The 19,688-nt window shown below is 46.2% G+C and overlaps 4 protein-coding genes and 1 non-coding gene across 6 annotated transcripts; 3 read left to right on the top strand and 2 right to left on the bottom strand.

The window, feature by feature from the left end:
• The first annotated feature begins 336 nt into the window (after positions 1–336).
• On the top strand, positions 337–1,926 carry LOC120903140 (N(6)-adenine-specific methyltransferase METTL4). The gene is made up of 3 exons (XM_040312389.1): positions 337–692; positions 761–1,457; positions 1,542–1,926. Exons 1-3 carry the CDS (start codon positions 462–464, stop codon positions 1,727–1,729), a joined length of 1,116 nt encoding a protein of 371 aa, XP_040168323.1. The 5' UTR covers positions 337–461; the 3' UTR covers positions 1,730–1,926.
• On the bottom strand, positions 1,498–6,072 carry LOC120903141 (UDP-glucose 4-epimerase-like). The gene is made up of 4 exons (XM_040312390.1): positions 5,893–6,072; positions 2,172–2,997; positions 1,913–2,105; positions 1,498–1,830 (listed from the first exon to the last, which is right to left on the bottom strand). Exons 2-4 carry the CDS (start codon positions 2,979–2,981, stop codon positions 1,757–1,759), a joined length of 1,077 nt encoding a protein of 358 aa, XP_040168324.1. The 5' UTR covers positions 2,982–2,997; positions 5,893–6,072; the 3' UTR covers positions 1,498–1,756.
• A 1,647-nt stretch (positions 6,073–7,719) lies between these two features.
• On the bottom strand, positions 7,720–17,132 carry LOC120901688 (store-operated calcium entry regulator STIMATE-like). 2 transcript variants are annotated; one of them, XM_040309832.1, is made up of 7 exons: positions 16,991–17,132; positions 16,022–16,484; positions 12,904–13,048; positions 12,694–12,815; positions 10,853–11,040; positions 10,652–10,768; positions 7,720–9,789 (listed from the first exon to the last, which is right to left on the bottom strand). In XM_040309832.1, the coding sequence occupies exons 2-7, from the start codon at positions 16,200–16,202 to the stop codon at positions 9,361–9,363; spliced, it is 1,182 nt and encodes a 393-aa protein (XP_040165766.1). In that variant the 5' UTR covers positions 16,203–16,484; positions 16,991–17,132; the 3' UTR covers positions 7,720–9,360. The 2 variants fall into 2 exon arrangements, with proteins under 2 accessions (XP_040165766.1, XP_040165765.1); XM_040309831.1 differs by having other exon boundaries at positions 16,022–17,132.
• Positions 11,191–11,262, top strand: Trnaq-cug. The gene has a single exon. It is a non-coding gene; the product is annotated as a tRNA-Gln (tRNA).
• Positions 17,133–17,594: 462 nt separating the features above from the next.
• Positions 17,595–19,649, top strand: LOC120902894 (cilia- and flagella-associated protein 53-like). Its single transcript, XM_040311973.1, has 5 exons — positions 17,595–17,909; positions 17,978–18,030; positions 18,097–18,273; positions 18,352–18,514; positions 18,578–19,649. Exons 1-5 carry the CDS (start codon positions 17,862–17,864, stop codon positions 19,457–19,459), a joined length of 1,323 nt encoding a protein of 440 aa, XP_040167907.1. The 5' UTR covers positions 17,595–17,861; the 3' UTR covers positions 19,460–19,649.
• The last annotated feature ends 39 nt before the right edge of the window (positions 19,650–19,688 follow it).

The following is a 19,688-nucleotide window of genomic DNA, read 5'->3' as shown; positions in this document are numbered from 1 at the left end:
AGAATCGAAAGAGCCGACAAATTTCGGCAGTATTTTTAACCGAGGTCGTGAAATATTTTTAAGTGTGTTCATTTGTGTAACCGCTGAACCAAATATCCTAGGTAAAGGATGCATATTCTCTTGAAATGGAACTTTCATTTTACGCATAAGTACCCCCCCCCCCCATCCCGCTTAACACTTCTTTCGCTTTTACTTCTTTTAATTCAGTTAAGTTTCGAGTTTTAACCTACCGAAAACTATCGATAAAATTTTGATGCGCCTACCGAAAACCGACAAAATAATCTGGTCACACTGATTGAACGTGATTTGTTTACTTTCAACTCGAACAAGTTTGTTTACATTTATTTTGTGCCGATGCCGGTATTTTTTCACATGTTTCTTGAATTTTAAACCCATAAATAGCTTATTTAGGCTAATGGCAATTTGTATTAGTTAGAAAACACTCTCAAGTCAAGAGTAAAATGTGCAGTTGGGAAGAATTGAGTGAGCAAGCGTATCTTCTGAACCATGCCGGCAGTGTGGAACATGTTTACAGCAACAGTTTTCTGGATGAAAACGTACAGAAAGCATGTTTGAACAGAGTTCTTTTCGATATCAACGTGCCTTACGATAAGAGAGACGACAAGGGAGAAAATGCCAAGAAAAGGAAACGGATTAAAACGACGGGACCGTTCGACGAGACCACTCAAAAGGTTTGGCATGACAATCGGTTACTGCAAAGAAGGTTTTATAACTAACATTTTCTATTGTTTATTTCTAGGTGTTTGAAAATAATTCTTCCATTCAGCACAAACTACCAACCAGAGCGCACCAAAGCGCCACAAACAACAAAGCAGCGCTCGAATTTGTTGACCACTTTAACACCTCCTCGCAGTACGATGCCGATAGACGGTTTCGCGGACAAAACAGTACGAACCATACCATCATCACGGAAATGGACGGTGAAAGTTTTCTTATTCCCCCACGGGTAGCGTTCATCAACTCTTCCATCGATCGGTTCGAAGAATATATCGGCCAGGATGAAAAGTTTGACCTGATCGTGCTCGATCCACCGTGGTGGAACAAATACATCAGGCGCGTGAAAGCCGTCAACGCCAAAGCGAGCTACCGGATGCTAACGAATGCGGACATAAAAGCGATTCCGCTCGAACGCCATCGGCACGAAAATACGCTCGTGGTTGTATGGTGCACGAACGCACCGTCTCACATCGATGCGGTGGTGAAGGATTTTTTCCCCAAGTGGGGTGTCGAGCTGGTCGGTTGCTGGTACTGGGTCAAGATTACGGCCAGCAGCGGTCAGCCGGTGTGCAAATTTAACGAACCGGCCCAAAAACAACCATACGAGCGGATCTTTATCGGCTTACCGAAGGGATCGCCGATGGCCCGAACATTCCCAAGCGAACGGTTCCTGTACTCCGTGCCGTGTGCAATACATTCGCACAAACCACCACTGTACGGTATGTTTCTTTCAGAGAATTAAAAGGCTTTAACCCCTTATTGGATTACAATATTATCGGTTGCTCCACGGCTTTCGATTCCAGATTTATTCACATCGAAATTTGTACCGCCCGGAGCCACCTGTTTAGAACTATTCGCACGCAGCCTCTACCCCGGCTGCACCTCGTATGGAATGGAAGTGTTAAAACTGCAAAACAAACGCCTGTACGAACTGGCCATGGAAGAAGGCGGCGCGTTGCATTTGAATAAATACGATAAAAACTGTCAATAAGCAGCACCGGCCGGAACAGACCCGTCCCTAATGGTGCCCATTAGCTTGCTCCGTTTTGTAGCCGTTCGGGTTCATAGTTTGCCATCGCCAAAAGTCTTCACCTGAAATGGAGATGGAAGTAGTTTGTGGGAAGGTTAATCAGTGGATAAGACAGGCACACAGCTCCAGTCGCCGCACACTTACACATCTCATCGACACTGTGAACGGCTTTCCAGCCAAGCTCCTTCTCGGCAAGCGTCGCATTGGCGTACATGGACGAAATATCCCCGGCACGCCGTTCCTGAATCACGTACGGAATCTTGACCTTGTTCACCCGCTCGAAGGTTTGTATAAGCTCCATGACGGATATTCCTTTGCCGGTGCCAAGATTGTACATCTAAATGAAAATTCGCTCATTAACTATTAGCTCTTTTCTCTCTTTCTTTCCACAGCAACAGCTCACCTTCAACCCGATATGCTCCTGGTCGAGCTTGTGCAGTGCCGCCACATGCCCACTGGCCAGATCCATCACGTGCACATAGTCCCGCACACCCGTCCCATCGGGCGTATCGTAATCATTGCCAAAGATCGTCAGCACATCCTTCTTCCCGATCGCGACCTGGCTAATGTACGGCATCAGATTGGTGAACTGCTTCGTCGGATCCTCCCCGATGCGGCCCGATTTGTGTGCCCCGACCGGGTTAAAGTAGCGCAGCGCTATAATGTTCCACTTCGGATCCGCCCGCACCGCATCCTTCAGCATCTCCTCGATGAAGTACTTGGTGCGGCCGTACACGTTCGTCACGTTGCCGGTGGGGTTTTCCTCCGTGATTGGCAACCGCTCCGGCTCGCCGTACACCGTGCACGAGCTCGAGAACACCATCTTGTAGATGCCGAGACTGTCCATCACCTCGAGCAGATTGATCATGCCGATCATGTTGTTCTTGTAGTACAGCAGCGGGTTCGTCATCGATTCGCCGACCGCTTTCAGCGCCGCAAAGTGTATTACCGAATCGATGCGGTGCGCCTTGAAGATGCGCTCGACCGCATCCTTGTCCAGCAGGTCGCAGCGATAGAAGTGTACCTTCCTGCCGGTAATTTCCTCGACGCGCTTCAGCGCGACCGACTCGTTCTTGGCCGAGTTGACGGAGTTGGTGAAGTTGTCCAGCGCCACCACACCGTAGCCGGCCTCGAGCAGCGAAACGACCGTGTGGGAACCGATGTAACCGGCACCGCCGGTCACCAGCACCGTGCCCTTCTGTTCACCCGTCATGTCGATAACAGTGGAGCTGAAGAGAGTAAAGGTAGGAGAGGCATTAATTTTTCATCTTGTGTTTATTACTACTAAAAAAATATAATAATATTTTAGGAAAGTGTGTGTTTTAAGTATCAATTTTAAACTTAACGATGATCCCGAAATTAACTTATTAACTCTTTAAAATAATTCTAAAGTCGGCTGATTCAACATGAAAGCTTTGATTTACGCACACAAAGCTTTCGCTTCCCTGACCTCCACGTGCTCACTATTTTGACACGTGGTTTGAATTTGAAACACTCAACAGGTGGTGGTGGTGGTCGTCTGTTCAATGGCAAGCAGTCTGTTGTGGAGAACAATGCAAACATATCATTGTTCATTATACAGACCAAGGTAAAGATGTTAAATGTAACAATTATTGTTAAAGGGTATTGGGTTTGATAATATCGTCTTGCCGAGATGTTTCTTGACCTCTCGTGAGCTTTCAAAATACTGTTTCCCGTAATACCAACAAGAAACAACGACTGCTGACGTAATTCTACATTCGTCACAATCTCGCCCCATGGATGTGTACTAAATTAGTGATGGGTGCTCGGAATCATATCTAGCCGATTCCGATTCCGTGTTCGGAATCAATTCCGCAGCCGATTCTGATGCCGCTTCCATAACCGATTCCCGAGCCGATTCCGGAGTTGACTCCGGAGCCGATTTCCACTCCGGAATTTTGATTCTGATTCTGAGACGGTTCTGATTCCGGAACAGATTTTGATTCCGAAGCCTATTCTGTTTCCAGAATTGATTCCAGATTCGGAGTCGACTCCGGAATCGTCTCCTGAATTGGAATCGACGTGAGAATCTCAATTTACTCTGGAAACGAAATCAGAATTGACTCCAGACTTGGAATTAGTTCCAGAATGAGAATTAGTTCCTGAATTGAAATAAACAGTTTCAGAAGCGAAATCATTCCAGGAATCTCCATGAGAATGGATCGTTTACAAGTACATTTGGATTCTGTGCGGCTATCAATACGCACTCAAACGTCTATTCTTATAGAGATTCCGAAACTGATGCCGATTCCGGATCGATTTCGATTCCGGAGCCGATTCCGAAACCGATTCTGATTCCGGAGCCGGCTTCAGAGCCCATTCCGGAGCCAATTCCGAAACTGCTTCCGATTCCAGGTCCGATTCCCATTCCGGAAATCTATTCCGAACCCGCTTCCGATTCCGGAGCCAATTCCTATTCCGGACCTACTATCCGGAATCGATTTCAGAAAACTTCTGAGCTAGCCGGAATCGATTCCAACAAAAAAATAGTTTTTCCCATCACTAGTACTAATCATCTCCCCAAACATACCGTTCACATATCGATCCCCCCCAGAGCAGACCCCAACGGAGTGAAACATAATGCTCGAGAGAAGAAGAAGAAGTAAAAAACAGGTTTCAGAATTGGACTCACTCCGTCCAGTGAACCTGGTTGTCAATGAACTTGTTACTGATCGTGTTCCGCTGCGTGCGTGCTGCGTACGCTGCTTTTCCCGTCCGCTCCAACCGGACGCGGAGAAGACGATTGCGTAAGAACACTGAACTTCATCCCCGCGCATGCACCAAGCGGATCTGTGTTTCGATCGAACGAAATCGTTCCAACTCACCATCTACTTCAGCCAGTGTCTTCCCTTGCCCCGAGGTGATATGCGCTTTGTTTCAAAGTCAAGGCTGAGGCACTTGCACCGTTCGTGAGTTCCAGCAAATGAGTACACACCGTAGACATTGCGGCCGATAATGACCTCAGTGTGATTTACCCATTACCTCCCCAAACGCACGATCGATCGATCATGTGATGCACTCAGCTAAGGCATCGTCATCATCATCATTAACATGCCAGGTAAATGTATTCCGTTATTCTAACTATTCCAACCACTGAAAGATCGCTAATTAACTGACTAACACGGGGCATCTCGAAGAAGAAGCAACGAGGAACGACTCGTTTATGCAAATGAAAGCACATTAACGTGTCCGAAGACTAAACAAAAAACCGGAATCGAACCGGGGCACTTGTTTTGGATGTGACATTTGAAATTTTTGGGTCAGAGTAGGCTGTGCGAATACGCAGACTGTCACCGACCGTGTTTTACGTAAGAAGTAGGTGAGGTGACGTCCGTTGTCATTAATTTGTGGAAAGGTTAGAGAGCACACAGCATGGCTCTATAGAAAATGATTAAAAACACAGCTTAAAGGGTATGTAGAAGTTCTTCAAGGTCATCCACAAGTTCTGAAGTAGCAAACCAGAACGCCACGTTGTCAACCCCAGGCTAAACCACCGGTTGGGGTGTTTTTTTTTTTCATTACAGAATTCCACACGAACGTGTCGGGAATGCAAAATCCCGCCTCTCGCAGCACTATTTCACAATGAAAGCGGAACTCTTGCGGTTCATTCAAACAGATAAAGGGGCTAAGGTGTGTGCAAAAGGGGTTCGGGAATAACACGCTGCTCCCTGCCGCTTTAGAACAGGTTGCTGTTGCGCCGTGGAAGCTTCCTGGCTGCGTGTTGCGCCAGATATAACTCTTTCTTCTACGCTTCACAGCACCAAACACCGTTATCGGACCTCGTTTTTTTTACATTATTATGGGTGAATCTTCACCTCACATACAAACACACACACACACAAACGGAAACATTTTATGGGTTATTCACTCGTAACAGTTCTTCTTCTTCGGAGCATCTTGGGACAACCTACTCCAAACATTCCAATCATCATGCTCCTTCGCACCGCCGGGCACTATTTGAACGTGATTGGAGTGTGTTGTACATAATTTCGAACATGTTATTGACTTGTAACATTTCAATTGATTTTTCCTGTTCACCGATAACACGTAGGGGTTGTTTTTGGTAGAGTTTGGTGAAGTTTTGAAATGCTTTGTCGTCGTACCCTTTGCTCTAATGCTCTCCTTCGCGCGGCCGACACACACTCGCACACACCCGACTGGCTGGCCAACCAACCAACCCCTGCACAACGAGAACTGCGACGACGACGACGGCTGGTGACGCACACAACACGACCGACGTGGCCGTTGGCTGAGCGCTGAATGAAGAAGACCCAGGACAGGTTTTCCCAGACACGCGCGCTGGGAACTTGTCGGCACGGTCCGGACACTCACACGCGCAAACCCCATATCCGAGGCAACTTCAAACGCTTTTGTCTGAGCGCTTCTTCGGTCCCGCGCGGCTCATTTCCGGACGACTAGTGTAGTGCGGGTTGCGCGTGAGAGTCGTGCAGGGATGGATCGCATCGTTGGAAATGCGGGGTGCCCGCTTTCGCTATCGCACAAATCTTCCATTCTTTTGCCGTTTGATGTGTGCAAGCGGGTGTTTGAGTCCCGTGTGAGCGCGAGAAACGTCTGACGCCATCGCATACACATACACAAACACGCGGAATCACATAGCGCGCATTTAAGGGAGGCTTTGCGTTTGAAGATCGTTTGATCGTACGATTGAAAGAGCATAAGCGAGCGAAAGACGCTTGAAAACGAGACGAGAAATCGGTGTGTTTGTGTGCATGTGTGCCCACGTGGAGGACCTGAACCGGTAAGGAGGGGGGGGGGGAGGGCCGCCACCAAAACGCAGTACAATACGCAGTGAATCATATTGTTGAAAGTTGACGGGAAAAAAGGGTTGAAAATTACATGAAACAATTACTTCACGTTGACCTTCGTGCTGGCCATTTCATTGCCTCTTCAAATAGTTGATCAGTTAAACAGAATGATTTGGAAAATTATACTAAATGTCGAAAATTGCTTCCCATGCTTATACACCGTGAACAAACGAGGTTATTTTGGCTCGGCAACCCTTCTTCACACACATGGCCACCAAAAAAAAAAAAAGTGGCGCATCACATTCCAGAGGAATCGCGAAATGCGCATCCAGATAAGATGCGGTCGCGACCGATATATACACACACACACACACACACGCACATGTTTTTAATGTTTGGGACCCCGTTCATTCCCTATCTTCCCGTCTGTTTCCCCTTGTTTTTTAATGATGTTTCCTTTTTTTCGGGTGGAATTTCATCTGCTGCCCATGTGCGTTTGCTGCTTCCCTTTGCTTCATCATCACACGTTAATGTTTATGTTTATTGCTATAATCGTTATAGTTATCGTTTCAATGCACTTTCTTCAACCAACTCACCTCTCGGCTGCCGGGGTCATCACCAGCTCATCCGGTATGGAGATGCAAACGTTAGCGCTCGACGAACGCTTCATCCAACCGTGCTGCTTCCCATACGCGACACTATTTCCCCGCTCATAATTAACGCGAACACTGGTGCCAACCATAGCCACTGGGTGGTTCGAGTATGTGATTAGTCTGCGTCCGATCACTGCAAAACACTGCAAAAGAATAGCACTGGTCGAACAGATTGCACCACCGATTTTGCCAAACCGATCGTCGAACGTTTCTCGAACGTGCCCCCCAACGGTGGAAAGAGAATGGCTTTCACCTTTCACCAAACGATGCGCTGGAAATGGTTCTGATCGGTGTGGGGTTTCTTTCTTTTTTTTCACTTCACATGGCCTCACAGCCCCGGGTGGAGTGAACTGGTTTCGAGAAAACTCCAAATCGTCGCGAAAAACCGTTACTGAATTACAATGAACCACACCGATCCAGAATACTTTCGTATTTTCGAGCCCCCGCGGGGGAGAGCGCCTAGAAAGGCTTTCCTCGTTTTTTGATGCAAATTTCAAAACCCGTTGTGTTCTTGCGTATAAAAGATCACTTCAGCTTCCTTTATTTTTCTCTCTCTCTCTCTCCTTCTCCTCTTGGATCCCGATCACACTTCGCGTGAACCCCTTTGCCAGTTTCAATTCGCGCGCGTGTTTCTTTTTTCGTTCTCCGTTCTCCTCACGATCGAATCCGCCGCCGCTTGTATACATAATCAGAAGTGCGCCCCACCGCTTTCACCTTAATTGCTAAATCGTTGTATAATTATGTATAAAATAGAACAATAGTATAGTGTTTTGTTAGGTTAGGTGTGTATGTGTATGTAGATGCATAGAAGTGCCCACCACTGCCTAAAGGCGGCCCACCTCTGCTGCAAAACAGTAGTTTCCTATCCATGCCCTTAGCTCCTCTTTATCCTTAATCATAGCGCATTGTTTAAAGTGCATCGAGTTGTTTTCGTTGTTCCGATTTATTCTCTGCTGACTTTCACATTTCACCTTTTTCGCTTCACTGTCACTGTTCTTAAGTCCTCCCAAAAAGGGCTATCCGCTCTCTCTCTCCTTTTTCACCGTTCTCGTGCCTTGCTGTAGCTTCTTTCATTGCGTACCTCTTGGTAAATTTTATTCCCTCTTTATCCGGTACATCGTCACTCTACATTGAAACTTTTGCTTTTACAGAAAATGTCTTTTGCTTTCTCGATTCGCTCTTTTCTCGGAGGTTTTGTTTTCTTTTTCTTTTGTCTATTTCAAAAAATGGAAGCATATTAATTGCAACGCTCGCTTCGCTTCAACGGCTCTCATTAACATCTCAACAGTGACTAATAGTAGCTAAAATAGTACAGATCTCTCCTCCACCAAATATCATGAGTGAGCCTGACGGTAGGTTTTGCTACGCTTCTTCTGTTTCCTGTCCTGTGATTGGATTCGAATCCCTTCCCTACTTTAATGTTCCTTTCTTTACCCCCTTTTTCTGAATGGGGGGGGGTGGCACTCGCTGGACGAATATATGTGAATCTTCTGTGTACGCTCCTGCTCAGTTCTCACTCAGTATCACAATGGTATGCCACACCGCCGGTGCAGCAAATTCGGGGGGTGGTGGGTTTTGGGAAACGATTAACTCACCACCGCACTATCTCTTCTTGGAGGGCGGGGACACACACACCCTATATAACATCTGTCCTATCAACGGTTTAACAAACGGGGTTCAACAATAAACAGAACCGGAAGCAAACGTTCGATCTTCGCGCACCTTCCTTTGCTGCTGCTGATCGGCTGGCTTTTCTTTGGAGTGCCAGCGTCCGACGGGAAGGGGTGGCAATTACTTGTTTTACGGTTAATTGTGTTCAGACTTTATCGTTTGAATGCGTTGCTTCTGCCAAGGTACTTTGAATGTATTTTTTTTTTTAGTTGGAACACAGGAAATGTGATTGGTTCTGATGGGGCTGCTCTTCCCCATACACAATGATCGGGTGCATGATTGTTAAGGTTTGTTTGTTCAGGTCCGTACGTTTGGGAAGTGCTTCCGTGTCGATCACCTTTGTTTTCCCATGTCCCCTGTGTGGTCGTCAGGAAATATTGCCACTTAATCTCTCTCTCCTTCTCTTTCTATGTGTTATTAGTACACACACACGCACGCGGAACGATATGCGGCTTGTTAAAGGGGAGGGGTAGGCTGGTCCTTAAATGTTAATGACACTGGTGCGCTGTTGAACTGTGCTTTGCCGGTTCGTCGGCCCGGGTGATGTTCGCGTCGAGGTCAACACGATGGCCGTGTCCATGTCGAGCGGCGTCAGCAGGGAGGAGGAACCCCCGCCGCTACTGCTGCCCGCCATCGACGAGGACGCCGCCGGCACCACTGACGTGCCGTCCGCCATCGTGGTCGTCTGCAGATATGCGTGATGCTGATGAAGGAAAGGTGCATGCTGCGTGTGGTGATAGTGGCGCCCCGAGAAGGACCGATTGCTGGTAACGCTCTGCCCCAAACCACCACCACCGCCGCCACCCCCACCGTTGGGCGTACTGAAGCTTAAAATTTCTTCATCGCCTGACAAAAGAGTATCAGATTCTGAGTCATTTGGTTTGGTTTTGTGTATCATTTTGTATTTTACCTGCAAAAAGATGATTGGGTTGTCAATGTCAGAGAGGCTCGGTTACTCGGGATTTGGTTGTTGTGATGGTTGAGCGAAAGCGGCAGCAAAAGGCTTTTGTTTTTATTTTACTGGCCGGGAGATGAGTGTTGTGGTGGAATGACTTGGGCGGAGTAGTGTGTGTGTGATTTGTGGTGAGAGGTTTGAACTTAACAACAACAAAACAGGGAGACGAATACAACTACTCTACAACAAGGACACACGAGAGGGGAATGAATGTGATTTAACGCTAAAGTTGGAAGGCTGCACGCACTGAACACATATCCCTAACCACCCTTCCAAATAATACAGCTTTTTTTTCTCTCACTGCCTGTCTTTTATGGGGTTATTATTAAATTCGTCAATTGAAAGATTAAATTCGATCACGAAAACGAAACAATTGAGCAATTAAACGGCTTACAAACTAGCTAAGGCACTAATACGCTTCCCGGAAAGATTAATATCATTGCGCATCGTTTAAGTGTGTGGAATAATGGGCCTCTATTCTAACCATTCCCGGGTACACCCCCTGCTCGGAAGTTGTATATAAAAAAAAAACGATAATATAATACTAAGCACCAGAACAGGCATGAAAGACAACGAGGTTGCTTACGAAACTCCTAACGATAATTCTACTGGCGGGTAGGATGGGCACTGGAACCGATTGGAACCAACAAGTGGAAGAAAAACGAGAACAACCGCGGGCGGCACATATACACACACACAAATACAAATACAAACAAAACCTAGCTATTCTACTTGTACGTTACGCGCCAAAAAAAAACCGAACGTCAAGAGATGGCTTTTAGAGTTCGTTAGTTTTTGTCTGAAAATGGCCCCTTACTTTTTGCAGCAAGCTATGCTCCCGACCGTGCGCGTGGTGCGAGCTGCCGGCCGCCGTGTTGCGCTTCTTGCGCGTGTGCCTCATCAGGAAGTTATCCGTCACCCAGAAGATTAGGATCTGAAATTAGGAAACGAAGTACATTAAATACAATAAACAGGCGACACATAGTTTACCCACAAGCTGCACACAAGAGAGACTTACATTGACGAAGAACGGAATGACCAGCATCACGACGGCCAGCTCTATCCGCGGATCCCGGAACGGCGACAGGACAAAGTTTTTCACGTTATCCCACACATCGAACTGAATGATTAGCGTCGTTATCAGCTTAACGACCACCATCAGGCACACGTAGATACACGTTTGGTAGAGCCAGGATTTCGGGGCACCTGAAACGAGGAAGCAGTGTGGCAATGAAGTTAGCTTATTGCGTGAATCGTACTGTGATTTTTTAACGAAACCCTATTGCTATGCGCCTAGATGTATGCAATCTGCATCGCACCTTCTTGTTTCGTGCCAGTCGGGCGCTCTCTCAGCGAGGTTCCATGGTGTAATGGTTAGCACTTTGGACTCTGAATCCAACGATCCGAGTTCAAGTCTCGGTGGAACCTAACACTCCCGGTCGCGTTCGATACCCTTTTTTTAACTACCACAGCCACCCCATACTTTTGTTTTCATTGCGCATGCGCGTACGCACGTGCTGCAACAGTTTGTTTCGTTCCTATTCAAGTTCGCGTCATGATTCGGCTCTTTTCTGCCTGTCCGTTGCATTTCTTGTTCGTATCTTATGTTTTAATGAGCAAAAAAACAACAACGGGAGAAACCCACCAGGGCCCACTGATATGACAACGATAGACCTATGGACCAGCAGCCACTCAAAAGCAGCCGCTAATAGGTAGCCAATGTAAATAGTGTTCACGTCATCGTCATTTCCATCGCCCCGAATCCACCCCAACCCCCACACGCAGGTAAATAAACATTCTATCGCATCGCAACGGCCCCTTATCAACTAGCACCGGGCGCATATCACCGTCTTTTAAGTGTTACTGCCGCGGTGGACGTTGATAAGGTAGCTGCCGCAGGATACGAAATGTCCCGCCTTGATAATGGTCGTTAGATAGGGTACTATCGTCCGGTTCTCCGAGAATATTACCCTAAGACGGTGTTGCAATAGCCAAGTATTGGATTACGATTAAAATGGAGAGCTTGTTGTTGTGTACCTAAAATGCGTTAACATCATTGTACCGGACATTGTACAATCCTGTGCTGCACCTTACGGGCTCATCTGCAAGCTATCTGCATAGCGTAATCGTCGCATCATCGATACCTATGCTAACGCTTCCCCCCGGGCCAGCAGACTGTCTGTGGGCCACCAGTGTAACATACATCGGTATTCCATTACGGTCGCTTGTGTGTACCTTTCAAGCCTTCTTCGTAAAATTCAACCACACAACGGACAGAAGAGGCCGACCACTTTCTATTTCATAATCAAACCACCGGCGATGCATCTTTCTCTTGCCACTCTGCTTCGCGCTTTTTACGCTCCCTCCTCTCGTGGTAGGGGGACACGTGGGGGTATGGTCCGAGTATGACTTTGCACGCCACGCCACCCTCACGCCACTAGGGGAGGCAGGGGGCTTCTCTTCTGTGTGTAATTAAGGCTCTTTTTTGCCACTACCGTACGCGTCACATGTGTTCATGAGCGATCGATCGCGGGAGAGGTACGGTTTAAAAAAAAAAAAAACGGCTTCTTTGCTCGGGCCCAATTTGGCCTATATTGGCGTGCCTTGGGACCCGCCAATGGGCATTTGCCCGACAACCGCCGCTTACATGATGAACAACGTTTTTTTCTGTACGTTGTTGCTGCGCCGTAAGCTCCACGTGTTGCATAGAACCCCAGACTATTATTATTTAAAGGTGTACACACTTGGCGTGTCTCAATTACACGTTGACCGCGACAACCAATCGAGGGAGGAGGGGGGCACACCATTATTTTAACTAATTTTTTACGCACACACACACACACACACACACACACTCACCATATTCACCAAAGTTGATGGCATCCCATTTTTTCTTCCGCGCTAAATACTGACAGGTTTTGATGCCGATGTAAATAATGAACAGCCCGATGGTAGAATCCAGCAGGAAGTTGATAATGTACCTATTGGAATATTGAAGCAAAAATTAGTAAACAGGAAACGCATCGCGCAGTCAAACGGAGTCGAAGGGAAACGGAACTGGGATCCTACCAGGTACAGGGGTCGCCTTGGAAGAGTGGGGCCAGATAAACGTTGGCCATGTGGATCACCAGAGCACCGATGCCCTGCTTGGACGTATCGTACCACCAGGTTTCCCATGAGCGGCGATTGTACTGTGGTTCGCAGAAGCGTTTAGCTGCAAAGAGACGAAGACGAAGTAAAACGGTTACATGTTTAAGCTTTAAAAGGGATAATAGTTTAAGACGTTTAAAGCATGTTCTTATTTTACTGCACTCTTTCTCCCTCTCTCTCTTTCTCATTATTCACGTTTTTTGTCACTTTCATTTACCAATGAGAAATGAAACGATTAACAGTTTCCTAGCAGCTAAGGAAGTACAGGGTTTTCCATCTTTCACATTCGAACATAATTATTCACCCCATCTAAGATGTTTTTCAACAGCTGTCGATGGTGTATTTGATCAAAAATTAAATTTCTATTTCAACAAATGATTTTCAACACATACAGGGGTTTCAAAGTCAGTTTAGAATGTAAACATTGTTATACGCGGCGTGCAAAATGTTATTGACATTTCATATTTCCATCATATTAATTTTTAATTTCTTCAGCATGATTTTCAACATATCTCAAGCTGGATTGAGTTTGACACTACTTTGTAATGTGTTGAAAATCATGTGTAAAAACTGAAATTTCATTATGATGCAAATACATTGACAGCTGTTGAAATGAATACAGCATTTTTCAAGTTAGTTTCGAATGTAAACGTTGCTATTCACCACGTGCAAGATGTTAATCCACATCAATCGAATGTATCATTTCCATAATCACAATTTTTTATTTCATCAGCATGATTTCCAACACGTCTCAAGCTGGATTGAGTTTGACAGTTCTTTGTTATGTGTTGAAAATCATGCTGATGAAATTAACAATTATGATGATGGATATTAGATATCAGATTGATGTGGATTAACATCTTGCACGTGGTGAATAACAACGTTTACATTCGAATATGACTTGGAAACCCCTGCAATCCAGTGCTATGCATGCAGTTTGGTTTGTTTGATTGAAAAGGCTTATTTCAAGTATATTTAAAGAGAAACATTTCATATGTTTTATAAAATCAAAAATAATGATTTTAACTATTAAAATGACAAACATTCATTTTTACAATCGCGTGATTCTCTACATGAAATTGTCAAACAGAAAACACACCGATCGTCTCTCGAAACCTTCTCCCTTCATTAGAAACAATAACCTGCCAACAACTCACTTGCTTGCTGCTGGCTAGCCGTAAAGTGTACACAATGAATTGCTTAATCGATCTTAGACGGGTAGAAAACTTTGCTTGCTTATCGTACATCTGATTACACCTGTGCGTGTGTGTGTGTGTGTGTGTTCTTATACGTAACGAGAGCAAAAAAACCGCTCGGCGGAACAATTATTCGTGCTTCTCACGCACCTGAAACGATACAATGCTTGGACAATTCCACACACGACGGTACCGCGGCAGACGGTTGTTAATTCCCTTGTTTAGGTTAATTTTTGCTAATAGTGCTGCTTGTCATAAAGATGAGATAACAAATGCTTTTCGTTTGCATTTTAAGTTCTAAGGCGAATACATAACAGGACAGGACAAATGCATAACATGCTGTTGTTGCGGGGTTTGAGATGGAACAGGAATATAGTTTTCAGTCGAAGTAATTTAAATTTTCTGTCAATTCTGACGGGTTCCTTTGACAAATCTATGTTTCCAACGATTTGAACTAGTGGTTGGAGCTCGGAATTGGACCTATTCTGTGTTGGGAATCAATAACATAACAGTCAGGACAAATGCATAACATGCTGTTGTTGCGGGGTTTGAGATGGAACAGGAATATAGTTTTCAGTCGAAGTAATTTAAATTTTCTGTCAATTCTGACGGGTTCCTTTGAAAAATCTATGTTTCCAACGATTTGAACTAGTGGTTGGAGCTCGGAATCGGACCTATTCTGTGTTGGGAATCAATTTCGGGGCTGATTCCGATTCCGGAGTTGACTCCGATTTGACTCCGCGGAGTTGACACTGGACCCGATTTCGAAGTCGGCTCCGGAATCGAATCCGAGTTCGGAATCAGTTAACAGAACCAGAATTGAATCCAGAAGTGAAATTAGCCCCGGAATGAGAATGAGTTCTTGAATTGAAATAAGCAGTTTCAGAAGCGTCCGGGAATCTCCATGAGAATGGATTGTTTACAAATAAATTTGGATTCTTTGCGGCTATCAATACGTAGCATCATTGGACCCAAACGCCTATTCTTATGGAGATTCCGAAACTGACTCCGATCTCGAAGCCGATTCTGATTTTGGAGCCAATTCCAAGGCTTGAGCCGATTTCGATTCCGGAATCAATTCCGGTGCCTATACCGATTCCACAGTCGATTCTGGAAACTGATCTATTATCCGGAATTGATTCCAGAAAACTTCAAAACTAACTGTAATCGAGTCGGACGAAATCTACATATTTCCCCCATCACTAATTTGAACTTCGTTTTCAGCGCCCGCGAGATGATTTTCAACAGCACAGCTGTCACAAACGTATGACAGCTGATGAAAAACATCTCGCGAGCGTTAAACAATGCTGTTCACATTGGAAACTGACTCTAAAAACAGTAAATATCATTTTCATTCCCAAACCAAAGGAAATGGTTGCTTGAATACGAAGGTTGCATCATCACAACCTAAGCTTCAATGTAATTTGTTTTTCAAATATTGATAACCAGCAGCTAGACGACGCTTGAACCGATATTTGAACAGCCGTTAAACGATAAAGACAGTCCAGCGCATCTTGTTCGGTTCCACTTCCAGGGGTCTGCTACGGTTGGCTACAACAGTTCATGACCTTTCCGCATCCTTTTCGTACATTTCTTGCACCCAAAATGCTCCTCCTTTCCACCACCTGCGCTCACCCGTGTTGCTATTTCCTTGTTACACACACACACACACGCGCGCGCGCCTCTTTCTCGACACCTTTCTCTCGGCAGCCCGGTCATCACGACACGGGTACGCCGCAAAATAATCCAATTAGCCAAACGTTAAAGCTTTAATGAGGCGCCGTAACAGCCCCCCGTCACACACCACGCACCACACACCGTCCCGGACTACTACTACTCACCGATAAGGCAGGTAAAGGCGAGGGTGGCCAGTATGCCCTGCAGGAACCAGCCGAACAGATCCGTTAGCGCATCCTTGCTGCAGTGCAACGTTTGCCACTCGGTGTTGCCTTCCCCGGCCAGGACCGTGCCCGGATCGGCACCACCGACCATCTGGCCCAGCACCGCCGCGGAACCGTTCATCGCTACCCTGACGAATGCGCAAACACAGCGGCGGCACCACCTTGCGTCTGCCGCCGTCCTCCAAGCTTTGTTGCTAAGGCGTATTTATAATGTCGTATGACGACGACGCACACTGGTTGCTGGTTGTTTGCTCTGCATAAACTTTTCTTTAGCACTGATTTCACTTTTTAGCTTATTTAGGAAACCCCTCAAAATCACTACACGCACGTTCGGCTAATATATGTACCCGCGATCACACTTCTACATGAGGGAAGGTGCAGTAGCTTTGAAATAGCTCGCGATCTAGGAAGAAGGTAAGGTGTAAAGAACTCGCGAGGCAAAAGGCACGGCAAAACTATGTTTTTCTTTATGATGAGGCAGGTTCGTTGCGCGTCTCCCCTCTCTCTCGCTCTCACACCCTTCGATGCTATCTTGCTTTCGTAGCGATGCACTGCATACGATGGTGGGATGTTTGTTGGCGATGGCGCTGCTGCTGCCGTCGAGTGCCAACCATTTGGGAAGATGACGACACGACTTTCGTTGGCTTTGCAACAAAGCGCGGCTGGGATGGACGAAAAACCTCCCCCGAAACAGAAGCAGCTAAAAACTGCGTGGCCTTCGGGCACCAACCACACAACCAAAAATGCGTTGCGAAACTTCGACGTCAGCACCAGTAACACCAGTACACTGCTGCCCCGGGACGACGGAAGGGTGTGATGATTCTTGCCGTGCCTAACAATACGTGCCACGGGTGTACGGATGCACACGGAAGCTGCCGTGCCGTCGGCTGGGGTGCATTTTTCACTCACGGTGCGCACGGTGGCGGAGACGTAGTTACTTCGCGAAGGGTCAGATAAGGAACGTGTACGTTTCGGGATCTTCTGGGGGATGGCAAAGTTGTGGAATGAACAACACAAAATAAATTACTGACCCCAGCAGCAACCGAGCGTTTGACAGGTTGTGTTTGACAAATGGTTTCGAAAATGGTTGTAATTTTGACCAAGGAAGGTGTCCATCGAATCCCATAGTTCATTTTGACTGGTGAACTTTGAACGTGCGTTTGGGAGTTTGCAAGGTGGAAATGCGTATAATTAAAGATGATTTTATTAATGTAAAACTCAAGCAAGTAGCTAGCCAAAGGGCCGAGCTTTGTTAATCGTTTGAGCAATGTTAATTCTAATCATTTAAAATTGTTGCAATAAAGCGCAACGGCTTTCGCTACGGAATTTGAAATTATTTAGCCATGACACTTGATGATTTCGAAAGCAAGGGTGTCGAACCACCGATTTGAACGTTTTGGAACATATTCAACGATCCTATGGATTGTTTATTTTTAAAATCATGGAAAGTTAATTTAATTTGGTGTGTTCATAAGTGTCCAACAACTATTTAATTCCCGCTATTGTTACGCACATAGACATCGTTCGTGTCCGGGGCAAATTCCTGCACAGCAAATAGAGTTCACGCCAATTCTGGCAACATGCGTGTTGCCCCTAGAAACGCGGGCTGCCCTCGGAAATCATAGCAACCACGTTAAACAGCTTTGAACTTGGGTGTATCGTGTCGTAAGGCAGTTCGTTTTTATACACCCGGGGGTTCCAGTGGAATATCGGCTTTGCTCTCCAACCAAAAACATTGAATACCTTTACCAGATCCATCTTGCCTACCGCACCGCGCAAAATGCTGTTCTACCCGGAAATTAGTATTCAAAATGAGTTGAAGAAATTGGTAAGTGCTCTATACACGTTATACACCTTTAGCGGTCCTGTATATTGATTTCGGTGCTTCTTTTTTAGATGTCTTGCGCCGACCAGGAGTATGACCATCAGCTGGAAGAGAAGCGTAAAAGGTATGGAATGGGGTTGGGAAAGCACCAGCAACTACCCTTGTTTTTGTACATTTATCTCGATCGTAGATTACATTCGCTGCTGCAATCAGAACAGCAGCAACAGGAGCGAGAAATTATGAAAAAGTTCCAGGACGAGGAGGAAATGCGACTGAGGGAGCGGACCAATGCGCTGCTCAGTGCAAAACAGGACCAGGAGCGGCAGCGAATGGAGTTTGTGAAAAACAAAATGATTCAAATGAAGCTGTAAGTGAGGGTTTTCCGCCGAAAATCTTTCCATCCACTTTTAATTTCTCGTAATTGTGTTTTCTCGTTATTTTTTAGGAATAATTGTGACGAGATTCGTTCGTTTCTGCAGCAGAAGTATCACGAAGAGTCGAAGAAATGCCAGCTAGCACAGATTGAGGATAAGATGAAACTGAAGCAAGCCAAAATGGACGAAGAACGAATGTGGACGGAAGTGCACGTGCGAAAGTATAAGATGGAGGTACAATTAGTTGTGGATATATGGTTTTTAGATACAAATAAAACGTTTTATCCCTTCTTTCAGTTGCAAAATGAGCAAAAGGAGAAACAGGAGCGGAAAACAATGGAACAGAAAACGCTGCAAGACATCAAGCACCAAATCAAGGAACGATCGCTTAAAGCAGCTCAGGATAAGGTCGATCTGCAAAAGGTGGTTTGCGCGTCACTACCGTTTCCCGACCACGATCCAAAGCTAAAAGCGCTCGGCAAGGCGGAACTGGCCGAACACTTGAGCGAACAAATAGCGCTGCGCAAAGAGCTACAGCGGAAGCAAAGCGAGCAGGATGTGCAGGTAATTCGCGCGCTAAACGAAACCACCGCCAAGCAGCTCGAACAGGAGCGGCAGACACGCAAGGCGGAAGACCTTTTGCTGAAGAAGCAAAAGGATCAGTTCTACCAATACTCCAAGCACGTGATCCGGCAGCGCCAGCTGGAGGATGGCAAGCTGGAAAAGCTTATCAACGATACGCGGGAACAGTTCGACCAGGAGAAGCTGGAAGCTTGCCGGCGCGAGAAGCAGAAGCGGCTGCAGATGGCGTCCATCGCGTACGAGGGCCAGCGGATGCAGATCGCCGAAATGGAGGCGCGAAAGGCGCGCGAGCGCGAGGAGCGCCAGCAGGAAGCGCTGCGCGAGCGGGAGCTGCAGGAAAGGAATCGCCGGGAGGCGGAACGGGCCGACTGCCGGATACAGACGGCCGTGCAGCAGTATCGGGATTCGCTGCGGGAGCAGATCAAATCCGCTTCGCTCGACCGGGAGCGCAGCAAGCGTGCCAATCAGCTGGAAACGAACCGGCTGATCGAGTGTAGCTTCAACGAGCTGAACTTTGTGCAGAGCTACGTGAAGGGTTCGTTCGAGGAGCACTTCAAAAAGCATCCCAACTTGTCGCTGTTGAAGCGAAAGTACTGATAAAGTGTATTTTTTAGATCTTTTTTTGTTTGTTTTTTTTTTTAGCTACTTGACGTACTTTGCAAAGTGGAAATTAATTTTCAATTGGCTCACCATAAGACTAAATTGTAATGAAAGGAAATCGTGCCTAGTACGAATGATGCAAATTATAGAAATAAAAATCCGTACCGTGAATAAAATTAAAAAAAAACCGTTATGCCGAAACAACACCACATTCAAATGCAGCCGT

Source organism: Anopheles arabiensis, chromosome 3 (genome assembly GCF_016920715.1).
Source record: "Anopheles arabiensis isolate DONGOLA chromosome 3, AaraD3, whole genome shotgun sequence".
Lineage (NCBI taxonomy): Eukaryota > Metazoa > Arthropoda > Insecta > Diptera > Culicidae > Anopheles > Anopheles arabiensis.
The sequence above is the reverse complement of the archived record's forward strand: the minus strand, read 5'-3'. Positions and strand labels throughout refer to the sequence as shown.